Source organism: Pristis pectinata, chromosome 7, assembly GCF_009764475.1.
Source record: "Pristis pectinata isolate sPriPec2 chromosome 7, sPriPec2.1.pri, whole genome shotgun sequence".
Classification (NCBI taxonomy): domain Eukaryota; kingdom Metazoa; phylum Chordata; class Chondrichthyes; order Rhinopristiformes; family Pristidae; genus Pristis; species Pristis pectinata.
In genome coordinates this window covers 12,548,107-12,564,924 of record NC_067411.1, presented here as the reverse complement: position 1 = coordinate 12,564,924, position 16,818 = coordinate 12,548,107, and the positions used below count along the sequence as shown (strand labels likewise).

The 16,818-nt window shown below is 43.5% G+C and overlaps 1 protein-coding gene across 1 annotated transcript in view; it reads left to right on the top strand.

Annotated features, from left to right (window-relative positions):
• Nucleotides 1-16,818, top strand: part of glra3 (glycine receptor, alpha 3) — a 179,238-nt gene that overhangs the window by 69,564 nt on the left and 92,856 nt on the right. The window contains exon 3 of the mRNA XM_052019901.1: nucleotides 2,227-2,294. Within this exon, the coding sequence (XP_051875861.1) occupies nucleotides 2,227-2,294 (68 nt within the window). The remainder of the gene's footprint in view (nucleotides 1-2,226; nucleotides 2,295-16,818) is intronic.

Below are 16,818 nucleotides of genomic sequence, written 5' to 3'. Positions count from 1 at the left end.
TATGTAATATTGAAGCCTTAATAATGGAAAGTTCAAAGCTGGTCATACACAGGATGTCCATACAAAAAGGCCTGAAAATTAATGTGCAGTGTAAAAGGTATGCTGTAGAGTCACTGCAGGGCACACCAGTGATTGTATCGCTCGTGGGTATGTCCCTGAAATTTCAACAGCTACTGAATCACCGGTACACATTTTCCTTCACCTGCAGACAACAGGGCATGCGAATAGAAGTGCGGTGTCTAAGGTCAAAGTGAATCTTGTCTGTGTGCTTACAGCGAATGTGTTATTCCTTCAATAACAATTCTTGTTGGCAAGTATCTGATTTGTCTGTTCAGTACACATAGCCTGCTTAAAAGATTTTATTGACCAATCTACCTCCTGCAAGCTGATTGGTCATCTGCCCTTGATATCCTCATATTTCTGTAAAAGGAATCTTTATCCTGCACAACCTTTGCTAGAAAACATTTTTTTATATATTTTGAGGTTTGAAAATGGTCCTGAATCTCACAGTTTTTTGGGGGAGAAGATATCCTCCATTTTGTGTTTGCATGCTTAGAATGGCTACTCGGGTTTCAAAGGTGCTTTCTGCCCTGGAACCTAAAGAAATGTGTAAGGGAGCAGTTTCATTTGCCTATCACCTCATTGATTATGCCTTCCACCGCTCTTGCTTTACTGAAAATGCTAAAAATGAATGCTGATAACACAAGGATACCATGGGTGTTGTATAGCAATGGTTTCCAGGCAACCACTGTGAAGCAGGATTCTTGGGGAAAGTTGCTTTGTAAAAGTGTAAAAGTGCTTAAGCTAATAAGAAAATTGCAACATAAGTTTCTATTCAGGATTCTGGCCAATATTTACCCCCTAATCAACATCACCTATAAAAATTGTCTCTTAATTATCATATTGTTGTTTGTAGGAGGCTATTATGCAGAATTTAGCAACATTATTCCCACAAAGTTCACTGGAACGTCCCGAAATTGTGAATACTGCCAATGGGAATGGGAGTCAATCTTCTTGAGTGAATCCTTGCAGTCAGAAGGTTGTGGGTTCTATCCTGAGGCCTAAGTGCATAAGCAGATGCTAAAATCTTGAAATAACAATGGAAATGCTGGAAGTAATCGGCAGGTCAAGGACCATTAGTGGAGAGAGAAAACATTTAAGTCCCAGGTCAGTGAACTGTCATAAACTAGACTATCTAAATTCATCACTCAGTACTGTGCAGTACTCAGGGACTGCTACGTTCTGGTCGTGCCTGTTTCTATGTTTTTAAGTGGATGTGGAAGGTTTTAGTGAGGAGACAGTTGGGTCAATGACTCATACGGATGAGTTTAAATGGACTGGATGGTGTTTTTGGATCTCTGATTGTGTTCTATTGCTAGTTGAGGCATTTAATCCTGGGAAATTAGGTTAATGGAATGTGGCAATGTCTGGATTCACTCCTTATGAAAAAGAATAATTAGACTCAGAGTGATAGAGAGAGGACGGCACAGAAACAAGCCCATCTGCCCATCGAAACCGCACTGACCCATTTTACACTAATCCTACATTAATCCCAATTTTATATTCTATTCAACTCTATCCAGATTCTACAACTCACCTACACACTGAGGGCAATTTACAGTGACCAGTTAACCTACCATTCATTTTTTTATATTCATAGAAGGGATGTGGGCTTCATGGCTGAGCCAGCAGATAATTGCCCATCTCTGGTTGCCCTTGAGAAGGTGGTGGTGAGTAGCCTTCTTGAACTGCTGCAGTCCGTAAGGTGTGGGTATACCCACAGTGCTGTTAGGGAGAGAGTTCCAGGATTTTGACCCAGCGATGGTGAAGGAATTTCCAAAGGATTATGTGTGGCTTGGAGGGCAACTTCCAGATGGTGGTGTTCGTGTGCCTTTGCTCCCCTTGTCCTCCTAGCTGGTAGAGGTTGTGGGTTTGGAAGGTGCTGTCTAAGGAGTGTTGGTGAGTTGCTGCAGTGCATCCTGTAGATGGTACAAACTGCTGCTACTGTGGTGGAGTGAGTGAATGATCTGTCTGGATGGGGCGCAAACAAAAGCTTTTCACTGTATCTGGTGGTAGAGTGAGGGGAAAGGCAGCCTTGAGCAAGTTCTTAGGGCTTCTGCACACTGAAACAAGTGAACTAATTGAAACTGATGTTTTGCTTTCAGTGTTGCTCTGCATGTTGGAGTCAATGCTTGTGCATCAATGCTTTGCTCATTCTTTTCACAGGCCCTCCTGTCAATGTCACCTGCAACATATTTATCAACAGTTTTGGCTCAATTGCAGAGACAACCATGGTGAGTAGAGATATTTATTTATCCCTTTTCCCTGTGGGCTACCTGTATGATGCTGGATTTATGCAAGAGAATTCATTGCTTTCTCAGTTCCCTTTTTGGTCATGGGATAGAGTTGCCGTTTTATTACCTGATGCTTTTAATTGAACTTGTTAGTTGGAGCTATTGTGTAACAAAAGGTACACTCTGAAAGATTAAGAAAACTCATGAGTCCTGATGCAGGGTTTCTACCTGAAACATCAACAGTTCCTTTCATTCCACAAATGCACAGATATAGGAACACAGAAACATTAGAGTAGTGGACTCAACCTAATGCATCACGGGCACATCCCTCCACACCATCGGAAGTATCTACATGAGGAGCTGCCTCAAGGAGGCAACATCTATTATCAAAGACCCCCACCATCCAGGCCGGGCCATCTTCTCACAACTACAATCGGGCAGGAGGTACAGAAGCCAAAAGTCCCACACCACCAGGTTCAGGAACAGCTACTTCCCTTCAACCATTCGGCTCTTGAACCAACCTGCACAACCCTAATCAATACCTCAATATGGCCACGCTATGACCACTTTGCACTAAAATGGATTTTTTTTGTTCTGTGTCCTTTCTTGTTTAATTTTGTGTAATTTATGTTGTCGATTTATGTTTTCTTGTGAATGTTGTGTATCTGATGCTATGTGCCAGTGATACTGCTGCAAATAAATTTTTCATTGTACCTGTGCATACATGTACATGACAATGCACTCGACTTTGACTTTGCTGCTAGACCTGCAGAGTTCCTCCAGCAGATTGTTTGTTACTCCAGATTACAGCATCTGTAGTCTCTTATGTCTCCAAAAAGATGACCTTGATTACTTTTCCATGGAAGGGTGTTCAGGGACACAGATTTAAGATTTTGGACAAGAGTTACTCTAGGAGGTGTGGGAAGAACATATTTTCAGATGAATGGTAATGACCTGGAACTCAGTACCCACGAGAGCTGACTGGATGCAGTTTGGAGAGCCAGCAGGGACTCAGTGGACCTGATTCTGTGCTGTGATGACTCTGTGAAATTGATACTGAGATAAGAAGCAGAGAGAAATGTACTAAGTAAGAGAGGAGTGTTATGCAAAGAAATAAATGATCTCCGTCCAGGTCACTGGATAATATAAAACATAAATGAAAATCAAGAAGAAAAACTGCAGATGTTGGAAATCTGAACTAAGATCAGAAGATGCTGGAAACACTCAGCAGGTCGGGCAGGAGCTGGGAAAAGAGAAACAGAGTTAGTGCTCAGGTCAGAGATCCTTCATCACAGTGTGACTTCCATAATCCCACAATGAATTTAAAGGTAATTGGTAACTGGTTTATTAATGTCATATGTACTGAGATACATTGAAAAGCTTTGTTTGCATGCCATCCAGACAGATCATTCCATCCATAAGAACATCAAAGTAATACAAAAGGAAAACAATAACAGTATTTTTCCCAGGGCAGAACAGTCTTTTTCCCAGGGTTCGGGGAATCAAGAGCTAGAGGGCATAGGTTTAAGGTGAGAGGGGAGAGATTTAATAGGAACCTGAGGGGCAACCTTTTCACCCAGAGAGTGGTCAGTGTATGGAATGAGCTGCCAGAGGAAATGGTTGAGGTAGGTACGTTAACAACATTTAAAAGACACTTGGAAAGGTACATGGATAGGAAAGGTTGAGAGGGATATGGGCCAAATGCTGACAAATGGGACGAGCTTAGATAGGAATCCTGGTCAACATGGACCAGTTGGGCTGAAGGGCCTGTTTCCATGCTGTATGACTCTATGACAAAATGCGGAATATAGTGTTGCAGTTACAGTACAGAGAAAGTGCAGTGCAGGCAGACAAGTAAGATGCAAGGGCTATGACAACGTTAGATTGAGAGATCAAGAAAAACAAAGGACTACAGATGCTGGAATCTAGATGAAAAACACAATGATGCTGGAGGAACTCAGCAGGCCAGGCAGAATCCGTGGAGAAAAGCAGGCTGTCAATGTTTCGGGTCAGGACCCTTCTTCAGGACTGTAGATAGGGAAAGGGGAAGCCCAATGTATAGGAGGGAAAAGCAGAGCAGTGATAGGATAAAAGAGGGGAGGTGGGGTGGGCAGAGGGTGGTGATAGGTAAGATGCAGGTAAGAGATAGTGACAGGCAGGTGCAGGGGAGGAGGGGAGAGCAGATCCACCGGGGGATGGGTCAAAGGTAAGAAGAGAGAGAAAAAAAAGAGGCTAGGAAAGGGAAGAAGAGAAGAAGCATGGTGGGGGGGGGAGTTGTGGGGAAGGGGGTGAGGATTACCTAAAGTGGGAGAATTCAATGTTCATGCCATTAGGCTGCAAGGTTCCAAGACGGAAAATGAGGTGCTGTTCGTCCAGTTTGCACTTGGAATTCTCCTGGCAGTGAAGAAGGCTGAGGACAGTTCATCTGACATATTAATCCCATACTGTGCACTGTTCAGTATTGCTATGGTTGCTTACCCTTTGGCATGCACGATGGGTATCATTCCCACCACAGGCATGTATCAGCTGCCGGAGTACCTCACCTTGTGCATGATCTGACTGTCACCTGGCCAGAACCCTCGAGTCCTGCTTTAAGGTTTGATTTTCAGCGTGACCTTGTCACTAGCCAAAGCCAATCAGAAAAACATCTTTGTGCCTTGATCCCAGGGCCATTTTGGCAGCAGTGTAAGAACCTGTAAGGCATTTGTGCCAAAGGCTTATGATACGTATTGTTGTGATGTGGTTGTCATGGGAATGATCATACAGACTGCAAATATCTCCTCATCTGTCTATCCAGATGTGCCTGTTGACTTTTCCTCTCTGCTTGGGATGTGCAAGTATTTAAATTTGTTCACATTAAACACTAAACAAATTCACCTATAAACGGGGATGTGTGCGTGTGCATGTGTGTGTGTGTCCAAAATGTTCTTAATTATTGTAGGGCGTGGCTATTCCTTTGCTGCCCCGTCCCCATTCCACTCCCCTTAACTCTCCTCATTACCTTGTTTCGATAAAAGTGACTCAGATTAAATGATCTCCACAGACTTCCCACTGAGTCATACAGCACAGAAATACTCCCTTTGGCCCATTCTTCCCATGCCGACCATTGTACTTATCTCTACTAGTCCCATTTACTTGCATTTGTTCTGTAGCCTTCCACAATGAGCAAGGACTCGGAATCCACAGGCACAAGAGCAGATTTGGCTCCCCAGGGACCTTCCTCCGTCTGTAGGCACAAGTCAGGGGTGTGGGAGACTGCCCTCCACTTGCCTGGGCAAGTGCAGCTCCATCAACACTCATGGAGCTCGACATGTGGAACAGTTCACTTGATTGCCACGCCATGCCTTCACCACTGGTGTACCACGGCTACACTGTGTACCATCTACAAGATGCTCTGCGGTTACTTGCCCAGAATACTCAGACAGTACCTCCCAAACCTGCAGCATTACCGCCAAGAAGGGAAGGGCAGCAGCTTCAAGGGAGCACCACCACCTGCAGGTTCCCCCTAAGTTGAGACGGGGAAAGTTCAAAGGAGATGTGCGGAGCAAGTCTTTTACATAGGGAGTGGTGGGCACCTGGAGTGCGCTGCCGAGGTGGTGGTGGAGGCAGATACAACAGAGGCGTTTAAGAGGCTCTTAGATAGGCACATGAATATGTAGAGAATGGAGGGATATGAACCATGTGCAGGCAGAAGAGATTTGGTGTCATTAGCTTAATTAATTCGGCACAACATTGCAGATCAATGGGCCTGTTCCTGTGCTGTACTGCTCCATATTTTATGTTCCCCTCGAAGTTGTGCACCATCCTGACTCAGAAATAAGTCGCTTTTCCTTCAAGGAGCAAGTGAGTCACTGGCTCTCTGTCAGATTACTGAAGTTACCTGTGTCATTTTAAGGCAGCATTACAATAGCTCAGGGCTTGCTGCTACCTTCTCAGCCCTCAATGCAATCGATGCTGTCGTAACCAATTAGCTCAGAGGTGGTCGTTTTAAATCAGATCAGGAGCTATACCTGAGCATCAAACACGACTTTCCCCTCCGAGCATTTTAACAGTGTAGAGATGTTGAAAGCCTCACATTCTGTCAGGTGACTGCATAACCTCAGGCCCTTCTGCATTTCAAAGCCTTTAGTTAGTGTAGCATCCATGAGGCATCATTATACAATGGTTGGCTCAGTAATTATATGGCTCATACTTCCTCAGGATCTCATTCATGACCTTCTTTAATACCAGAACTAAATACTGAGTAATCTGTTGCCACAAATTACCACGTCACCTCAGATTGGGAAGGAACATTTAGCAGAAATTTGGAAGGCATGACCTTTGTACTAAAAGGAATTGTAGGATTATCTTCACAATCTTGTTAAGTTTGATATTGCCCTGATCATATTCCAGATCTTGAGGTGTGGGAGACATCATTAATAACCCTTCAGTGATTTGCTTTCATGCCTTTTGTATCAGGTTCAACAAGAGAAGGAAAGTTTGGAGGGAAAATTGAACAATATCTTGCTGCTACTGATTTGGCCACAGATGATAGATCTTTCTCTAGAGTCCCTGAGTACCTCATGATTTCACCTCAGCCAGAAAAATAATGAAATGAGTCAGGATTTCAGTAGGAGTCCCTGAAGCCCCTTACCATTGCTGCCTAACTGAGAAAAGGAGAATCCAGCCACAGAAATCTGTCTCCACAGAGGTCAATTCTGCATCTTCTTTCATAACAAGGCACCCAGTCTGCTGACACAATGGATCAGAAGATATTGGTAATTGGTTTATTATTTCACATGTACCGAGGATCAAGAGTCTATTTTATCATACAAGAGGTCCGTTCAAGAATCTTATAACAGCAGGATAGAAACTGTCCTTGAGCCTGGTGGTCCATGCTTTCAGGCTTTTGTATCTTCTGCCCGATGGAAGGGGGAGAAGAGAGAATGACCAGGGTAGGTGAGGTCTTGAATTATGTTGGCTGCTTTACAAAGGCAGCAAGAAGTATAGACAGTGTAAATAACCATGGAGGGGAGGCTGGTTTTCGTGATGTGCTGAGCTGTGTCCATAACTCTCTGCAGTTTCTTGCAATCTTTATGGAGCAGTTGCCATACCAAGCCATGATGCATCCGGATAGGAAGATTTCAATGGTGCATCTATAAAAATTTGTGAGTATCAGCAGGGACATGCCGAATTTCCTTAGCCTTCTGAGAAAGTAGAGGCACTGGTATGCTTTCTCGGCCATGACATCTATGTGGTTGGACCAGGACAAGCTATTGGTGAAGTTTACACCTGTGAACTTGAAGATCTCAACCATATCCACTTCAGCACCATTGATGCAAACAGGGGCAGAGGAGGATTCCTGGAAATTGACTCCATAGAGGGTCCATTGAGAGTGTGAGAGTGTTGGTTTAGTCATGTTATGCTGCTCTATTCATGAACAAAACATTTCCCACAATTAGATTTACAGGACCGATCTCCTGATTAAAAGAAAACACCTTTCAACTTGTTTATATTTCAATGAAGTTCATATGGGGATTGGAGAATGAGCTCTCAAAAATAGCAAGGTATTTTTTTATAAACAATATTTAATGCTCGTTCTAATTGCTCTGTCAATCCAGTATAGTATTCACAAAGTGGTCTCCTCTAATTTAGAGAAACCAAATGCAAATTGGGTGATTCCTTTACAGAGTGTATGAATTCAGTCCACTGGGCTTGTTGCCTGTCACCTTAACTTCCTTATCCTGCTCCCACACTGAGTTACCTGTCTGTGGCCTCCTGAAATGTTATGATGAGGCCCATTGTAGGCTTGAGGAACAGTAGTGTGTATTGGGACCAAAGTGGCAATCTGTGTGTGCAGACAGAGAATATAAGTGAGGTGTTGAATGAATAGTTCTCAGCTGTACCTCTCACACCAGTTTTGATGAAGGGTCCCAGATCTGATACATTAACTGTCTTCCTCACATCCTCTTTAAATCTCCTACCCCTTATCTTATGATCATTTAGAGAACCATGGACTGATTAGGGACAGCCAGCATGGCTTTGTGAAGGGAAGATCTTGCCTCACAAGCCTGATAGGGTTCTTTGAGGAGGTGACCAGGAAGATTGATGAGGGTTGTGCAGTGGATGTGGTCTATGTGGATTTTAGTAAGGCGTTTGATAAGGTTCCGCATGGTAGGCTTCTTCAGAAGGTCAGAGGCCAAGGGAACCTGGGAGGCTTGGTGTGTGGATTCAGAATTGGCTTGCCTGTAGAAAGCAGAGGTTTGTGGTGGAGGGAGTGCATTCGGATTGGAGGGCTGTGACTAGTGGTGTCCCACAGGGATCGGTTCTGGGACCTCTACTTTTTGTGATATTTATTAATGACTTAGATGAGGGGGTAGAAGGCTGGCTTAGCAAGTTTGCAGATGACACAAAGATCGGTGGTGTTGTGGATAGTGTGGAGGGCTGTCGAAGCTTACAGATGGATATTGATAGGATGCAGAGCTGGGCTGACAAGTGGCAGATTGAGTTCAATCCAGAGAAGTGTGAGGTGGTACACGTTGGAAGGACAAACTCCAAGGCGGAATACAAGGTAAATGGCAAGATTCTGGACAGTGTAGAGGAGCAGAGGGATCTGGGGGTTCATATCCACAGATCCCTGAAAGTCACCTCACAGGTAGATAGGGTAGTTAAGAAAGCTTATGTGATGTTAGCTTTCATAAGTCGTGGGATCGAGTTTAAGAGCCGTGAAGTAATGATGCAGCTTTACAAAACTCTGGTTAGGCCACACTTAGAGTACTGTGTCCAGTTTTGGTCGCCTCATTATAGGAAGGATGTGGAGGCGTTGGAGAGGGTGCAGAGGAGATTTACCAGGATGCTGCCTGTATTAGAGAGTATGGATTATGAGGAGAGACTAAAGGAGCTAGGGCTTTACTCATTGGAGAGAAGGAGGATGAGGGGAGACATGATAGAGGTATACAAGATATTAAGAGGAATAGATAGAGTGGACAGCCAGCGCCTCTTTCCCAAGGCACCAATACTCAAAACAAGAGGACATGGCTTTAAGTAATGGGTGGGAAGTTCAAGGGAGGTGTCAGAGGGAGGTTTTTCACCCAGAGAGTGGTTGGTGCATGGAATGCTCTGCCTGGGGTGGTGGTGGAGGCTGATACGTTGGTCAAGTTCAAGAGATTGTTAGATAAGCATATGGAGGAATTTAAGATAGAGGGATATGTGAGAGGAAGGGCTTAGATAGTCTTAGGTGTGGTTTGAAGGGTGGCACAACATGGTGGGCCGAAGGGCCTGTATTGTGCTATATTGTTCTATGGTTCTATGTACCGAGATACAGTGGAAAGCTGTTGTTTGCATGCCATCCAGACAGAATGTTCCACACATAAGTACATTGAGGTAGCAAAAAGGAAAGCAGAATGCAGAATATAGTGTTGCAGTTACAGAGAAAGTGCAGTGCAGGTAGACCAATAAAGTGCAAGGGCCACAAGGAGGTTGGTTGGGAGATCAAGAGTTCATCTCACACAGTCTGAGCACATTGTACCCTGCATCTGAAATTTGGTTCCATTGAAGTCAATGGCACCAAATTCCAGTAGTGGGCTTAATGCACATACAGTACTATATCAGACATAGAACAAAGAATTTATTTTGAAGTTCTGAATGCTGTGCCTGACAGGGCATTGGAAGCAGATTTTACAATTATGTTCAAAAAGGGAATTGTATAAACCTCGGAAGAGTAGAACATTTGCCAGGACTATAGGTAAAGAAGAGTGGGATAGTTAGCATAAGCATGATGGACTAAATGGCCTCCTTCTGTGCTGTGAAATTCTATGGCTCCCTTGTCAAATGATGAATCATTTAACATGTTTTTTTTCATACAATTGCCCCTTTCAATGAGATTGCCATTTCTAAATTGCTCAGTACCAATTGTAAACCAAATTCCAACAGATTTTATTTGTGTCATTTTAAAATCATACTTTTGTGTTCAGAGTGTGGAGGAATGGCCCAGCATATAGAAATCTGTGTAATAAATGATGCCATTATACATACTATTGCTGCTCTCAATTTGAGTGTTTGTAAGAGATGAAGGCAACGCAGTTCCAGAAAGGCCAAATCTATTCTATGCACAAAGCTACGCAACAGTACAACAATTAACAGATACCATCTGCAAAATTAAAAGGCCTAATTAGCCCAACTTGCCATTAGGTTGACTTGTTAATGGCCAATATTTCCCAGACAATTTTGTGTGACAGCTCATTCAGGTTCCAGCAGATTCCTGGGGAAGAGGAATGAAGACGATTCTTTGCTGTAAGTTAACAGTTGTAATGAACTCCACAAATGGGGGTCACAATTCATTAAAGTTTCAGCAAAGGCTGAAAACAGCGACTGTAGAAGCTGCTGCAATGTGATGCTCCATTACTTGGGCTTTTGTGTCCTCTAAAAGGAAGGCAACCGATCAGGAGCCCATCAGAGATACAAACGAGGAATAGGTTTACAAGTCCGAAGATAGAACAATGAACAGTACAGCACAGGATGCACAGCAAAGGTCCTTCAGCCCACAATATCTGCATCAAACATGATACTGAGTTCAACTTAACCTGTTCTGGCTGTACATGACCCTTATCCCTCCATTCCCTGCATATTCCTTTGTCTAACAGCTCCTTAAATGCCACGATCGTACCTGCTTCCACCACAGCCCCTGGCACCTACACTGTGCCCCGCACATCACCTTTAAACTTTCCTCCCTCCCCTTAAATGCATGTCCTCTAGTATTTGATATTTCTACTCTGGGAAAATGATTATGATTGTCTACGCCTCTCGTTATTTATGAACTCCTCTCAGCCTCCGACCCTGCAGAGAAAACAGTCTAAGGTTGTCCAGCCTCTCCAAATAGCTCATACCCTCTAGTCTAGGCAGCATCCTGGTAAACCTCTTCCAAAACTTCCACATTCTTCCTGTAATGGGACGACCAGAGTTGCACACAATACTCCAAGGGTAGCCTAACCAAAGTTTTATAGAGCTGCACATGACCCTTACTCTTATACTCAAGGCACTGACTAATGAAGGCAAGCATGCCATATGCCTTCTTAACCACCTTATCTATTTGCTTGGCCACTTTCAGTGAACCCAAGATCCTTCTTTACATCAATGCTGTCATTAACTGCATACTTTCCCCTTGCATTTGACCTCCCAAAGTGCAACACCTCACACTTGCTCGGATTAAACTCCACCTGCCATTACTTCGCCCATGTCTGTAACTGATCTATATTCTGCTATATCCTTTGACAGGCCTCTACTGTCCACAACTCCTCCAATCTTTGTGTTGTCTGCTTTACTGATTGTGCCCAGGTACATGGCGCAGTGGACATCGGGAGAGGCAGAAGATTTGCCTTAAAAGGCACCCAACTGTCCACTGGCCACTGGCAGTCCCTTTATAATGTGATGGTGCCTATTTTTTCTCTTCCCTGTTCAGCAGTCCCCACAGTCATAGCTTGTTTCTAATCCAATTCCGTGGGCTGATGAGGCCAATGTAGGACCTGTGGACTCAGTCACAGATGTGGCAGGAGGCAGGTCAAAGTAACTTACTGATGCAGTTGTACCAGTACATGGAGGCTATTTGACACATTCTACTGGATGCTCCTGCCACTTTCTCGTCAGTGCACCATACTGGACTGTACCAGCTGACTTTTAATTGTGTCACAACAAACAATGTGCTGGAGGAACTCAGCGGGTCGAGCAGTATTAGATATTTAGATATTTATTTATTAGTCACGTACATCGGAACACACAGTGAAATACGTCTTTTTGCGTTACTGAGCATGTGTGGGGGCAGCCTGCAAGTGTCGCCACGCTTCCGGCGCCAACATAGCATGCCCACAACTTCCTAACCCGTACGTCTTTGGAACGTGGGAGGAAACCAGAGCACCCGGAGGAAACCCACGCAGACACGGGGAGAACGTACAAACTCCTCACAGACAGCGGTGGGAATTGAACCCAGGTCGCTGGTGCTGTAATAGCATTATGCTAACCGCTACACTACCACGCTGTGTGTAACCCACACAGTTACCAAGAAAGCGTACAAACTCCAAGTAGACAGCTCCAGAGGTCAAGGTTGAAGTCGGGTCAGTAGAGCTGTGAGGTAGCAACACCACTGTATGCCACTTGATTATCCTGCCAGTGGATTTGGAGGATTTTGCAGAGACAGCATTGATGGCATCTCTCCAGTGCTTTGTGGCTTATACACCTTGGAGTGTCACATCCTGAGCCAAGTTCTTGACATGCAACTGTAATACACTCATGTACTGTGTTTTCCTGTGCCTCGTCAACATAAGGCAAAGCACTTTTAGATACTATTTTCACCAGCTATTGCATTATTTAAAATCCCTTGGTTCTGTTTCTTTTAAACAAAAACACACTTTAAATTTTTAACCAAGAAAATATATTATACAGTGTCAGGAGAACATAATAAGAAAAGACGAGGTTATTTATCCCCTTGAGCCTGTACAAAGCTTCATGGTTGATCTGTGGACTAACTCCATATATCATTTCCCTATTTTCCTTTATACCTTTTGTCATCAATAATATATCATGAGTGAAATTGACCTATCATCTGCCATTCACAGGATCTAGTTCCAAATTTATACCACACTCTGTGTATAGGATGGTTCCTAACTGCAATACAGGAAAGCCTGGATTTAGTTTGGATACTATGTCCTCTAGTTCCAGGCTCCACAAGCAATGGAAGTAGCTTCCATCTATCTGCCCTATGATGAGAACAAAATGATGGACTCTTGACCTCACAATCTACCTCGCTGAGACCTTGCACCTTACTATCTGCCTGCACTGCACTTTCTCTGTACTGTAACACTTTATTCTGCAATCTGTTATTTTACCTTGTACTACCTCAATGCACTGTGCAATGAATTGATCTATATGAACAGTATGCAAGACAAGATTTTCACTGTACCTCAGTACATGTGACAATAATAAACCAATATACCAATTCACCCATCATAGAACAGTACAGCACAGGAACAGGCCCTTCGGCCCACGATGTCTGTGCCAACCATGATGCCAAATTGAACTAATCCCATCTGCTTGCATGTGATCCATATCCCTCCATTCCCTGCATATTTATGTGCCTGTCTAAATGCCTCTGAAATGCCGCTATTGTGTCTGCTTCCACCACCACCCCTGGCAGTGCATTCCAGGCACCTACCACTCTCTGTGTAAAAAACTTACCCTGCACATCTCCTTTAAACTTTCCGCCTTTCACCTTAAAGCTATGCCCTCTAGCCCTTTGACATCTCTACCCTGGGAAAAACACTCTGAATGCTTACCCTGTCTATGCTTCTCATAATTTTATATACTTCTATCAGGACTCCCCTCAGTCTCCAACGCTCCAGAGAAAACAATGTAAGCTTGTCCAACCTCTCCTTATAACTAATACTCTCTCATCCAGGCAGCATTCTGGTGAAACTCTTTTCTTTCAGTTTCTCTTAATATCGCAAAAACTTCCTATTCACTTCTTGGCCTGATAAATTCCAAGAATATATCATTAGTTTGTGCAATCGCACCACATAATTTACTAGTTGAATCAGATGCTCAGAAACCTATCAAGTTCAAGTTCATGTTTGTTCCTTCTGAACCCTTGGCTATAGTTTTCCACTCTGTTTTCTCTCTGGCATTTTTAGCAGACAATTTGATTGCTATCAACTATTTTCTCTCTGTTTTTTCACGTTCCCTCTTCCAGAACAAGAATTGTCCCAGACAGTATTGATAATAATATCCTGCCGGTCAGTATAGAGAAATCTTCTTGGCCTGTGGTACCAGTCTAGCCTAACACTGTTTTGGAAATCTGAAATAAAAACAGTGAAAAGAGGAAGGGTGTATGTTCATTTGAGTTTAGAAGAATTAGAGGTGACCTTGGTGAAAACTGGAAGATTCTGAGGGGGCTTGACAAGGTAGAAAAGAGATATTGTTTCCTTTTGTGGGGAATCAAGAACCAAAGAACGTGGATTCAGAATAAAAATTTGGGGGGATATAAAATGGGTTAGGGTAGGATTGGTTGCTTGATGGTCAACATGGACTTGTTGGGCCAAAGGCCTGTTACTGTGTATCTCCCTTTGATGCTCTGGATTTATTAGTGGATCACCCATTTAACAAAGCAGTGATGAAGAATTTCTTCTCTCGGAGGGATGAGAGTCTTTAGAATTCTTCACCACAGAAAGCTGTGCAGCTGGAGTCACTGAGTATATTCAAGGCCAAGATTGACTTTTGGGCAAAGACAAGTGAAGGGTTATGGAGAGCAGGTAGGAAAATGGAGCTATAGTTAGTGATCAATGATCGTATTCAATGGCAAAGCAGGCTTGAGGCATTGTATGATCCACACTTTAATCTCTTATGTTCTAATAGAAAGAAAAAGAGGGACGGCCTTTGATGAGATGGAGCACCAAAGTGATCTAATGACAGAAAGGTTGATTCAAGGTGGAAGGAGATGTTAATGGAGCAAGGCAAGACGTAAAAGTGAAATAAAAACAAAATGTGCTGGAGATACTCAGCAGGTCAGGCAGCACCTGTGGAGAGAGAAATAGAGTCAGTGTTTCAGGTCGATGATCTTTCATCAGTACACGTTGTACCCACCATGTTCTGAACTGGATTCTGTTGAAAGATCATCGACCAGAAACATCAGCTCTGTTTCCTTCTCCATAACTGCTGCTTGACCTGCTGTGTATTTCCAGCATTATCTGCTCTTTTTATTTCAGATTTCCAGCATCTGCTGTGTTTTTCTTTTGGATGAAACAAAGGTGGTCTGGGGGAGGTGAAAACTAATGCAGCAAAGCAGGAAGAAAGAACAAAAATTGAATGTCATGAAGAAGGCTCGTGCGGCCTAGGAAAGCAGTAGCAGGGCAAACCCACTGCCACCATTTTTCCTACTGATGTCAATTCAAAACACTTCAGATGTTGCAAATCCAAAATCAAAACAGAAATGCTCAGCAGGTCAGGATGTATCTGTGGAGGGAGAATAAAGCCAGGGTTTCAGGTTAATGTCCTATCATCAGAACTAAAGAAGGTTAGTGTTCAACAGGTTTTAAATCAACTACCAAGGCAAGGAAAAGGCTCACACATACCTCCTCTTCCAGCTAGCTTGACTGATTTTGGACCGGTGTAATTGTAAATAGGTAAAAAGGTCATCATGGATGTGATGGGCCAGAGGGCCTGTTTCTGTGCAACACATCTCTACGATGCTGTGACTCCATGAATGTTAGAGGCAAGCAGGTTTCTGCAGACAGAAAGAGGAGAGGGGCAGGAGAGAAGGCCTGTGATAGGGTGGAAGGGAGGAGAGGTTGATGGTGTAAGGCAGAGAAAGATGGCGATGGAACATGGAAAGAAGCAGAGGATGCGTCTCGAAGGGATGTAAACTGAAAAATTAGGAAAATGGAAAAATACAGGAAGACTAACCCAGTGCCCAACCCCATCCCTAACCCTCCCCTCCCCACTCCATCCCAGTCAGAATAACCTACGTCTCCTACTCAGACTGAGTTCACCAATACAGGAAAAACCCAGGAGCCAAACCTGTGGCTTTTCTGACTTGTAAGCTTCATGAGCCAAGAATAAGGAAAGGTCATTCAGCCATTGAAGTCTATTTTTCTATTACATTAGTTTTCCCAGTGTAACATGGTTTCCCAATGGCTCTATTTTACATTCCTCTAATGGTTTTGTCTCCTCTGGCAGGCCTGTTCAAGTTCTCTTTTCTCCTGGTCACATTCCACCATCCTGATCTTCTTTATAGTTGTATTTTAGGTTTATCTGTTACATTTAATATTTTATGTGCTTTAATGAAGTTATGGATTAACTTTTCTTTCCTGAAGCTAGAAGCTGGAGCTTCTAACCTTTCCTATTAGCTCAGCCCCTACACAATTTTTAAGCCTCCACAGTATCTCTACGTATATGACTTGTTTGGTGGCATTATCACCAAAGTGAGCCCAGGGCTCCAAATGGGACTTTCAACCTGACACTTTGGTCTTGCAACCTCAACACTGAATTGAGCAATTTGAAGTAATAATTCTCATTTGGCCATTGACATCTCTTCGAGACACATCTTTTGTTTCTTTACATCTTTCTCTGCCTCAGACCATCATCCCTCTCTTCACTGAACCTCTCCTCCCTTCCACCCTATCACAGGCCTTCTCTTCTGTTTCCTTCTGCCTCTTTCCTCTCTTTGTTTCCAAAACCTTTTTTGCCTCTAACAGGCATGGACTCACAATATCATGGGGTTGTGTCGCACCATCTATTCAGACCATCTGTTCAGACTATCTACACTGATGACACTTGCCCACATTAAATTTATTTCTTTCTATGTCTTGTCTATTTAAATGCCTACCTAAATGTCTCTGAAAAGTAGTGATTGTTCCTGATTCCACCATCTCCTCTGGCAGCAAGTTCCAGTTAAGATAAGATATCTTTATTAGTCACATGTACGTTTGAAACACACAGTGAAATACATCTTTTTGCGTAGAGTGTTCTGGGGGCAGCCCACAAGTGTCGCCACGCTTCCAGT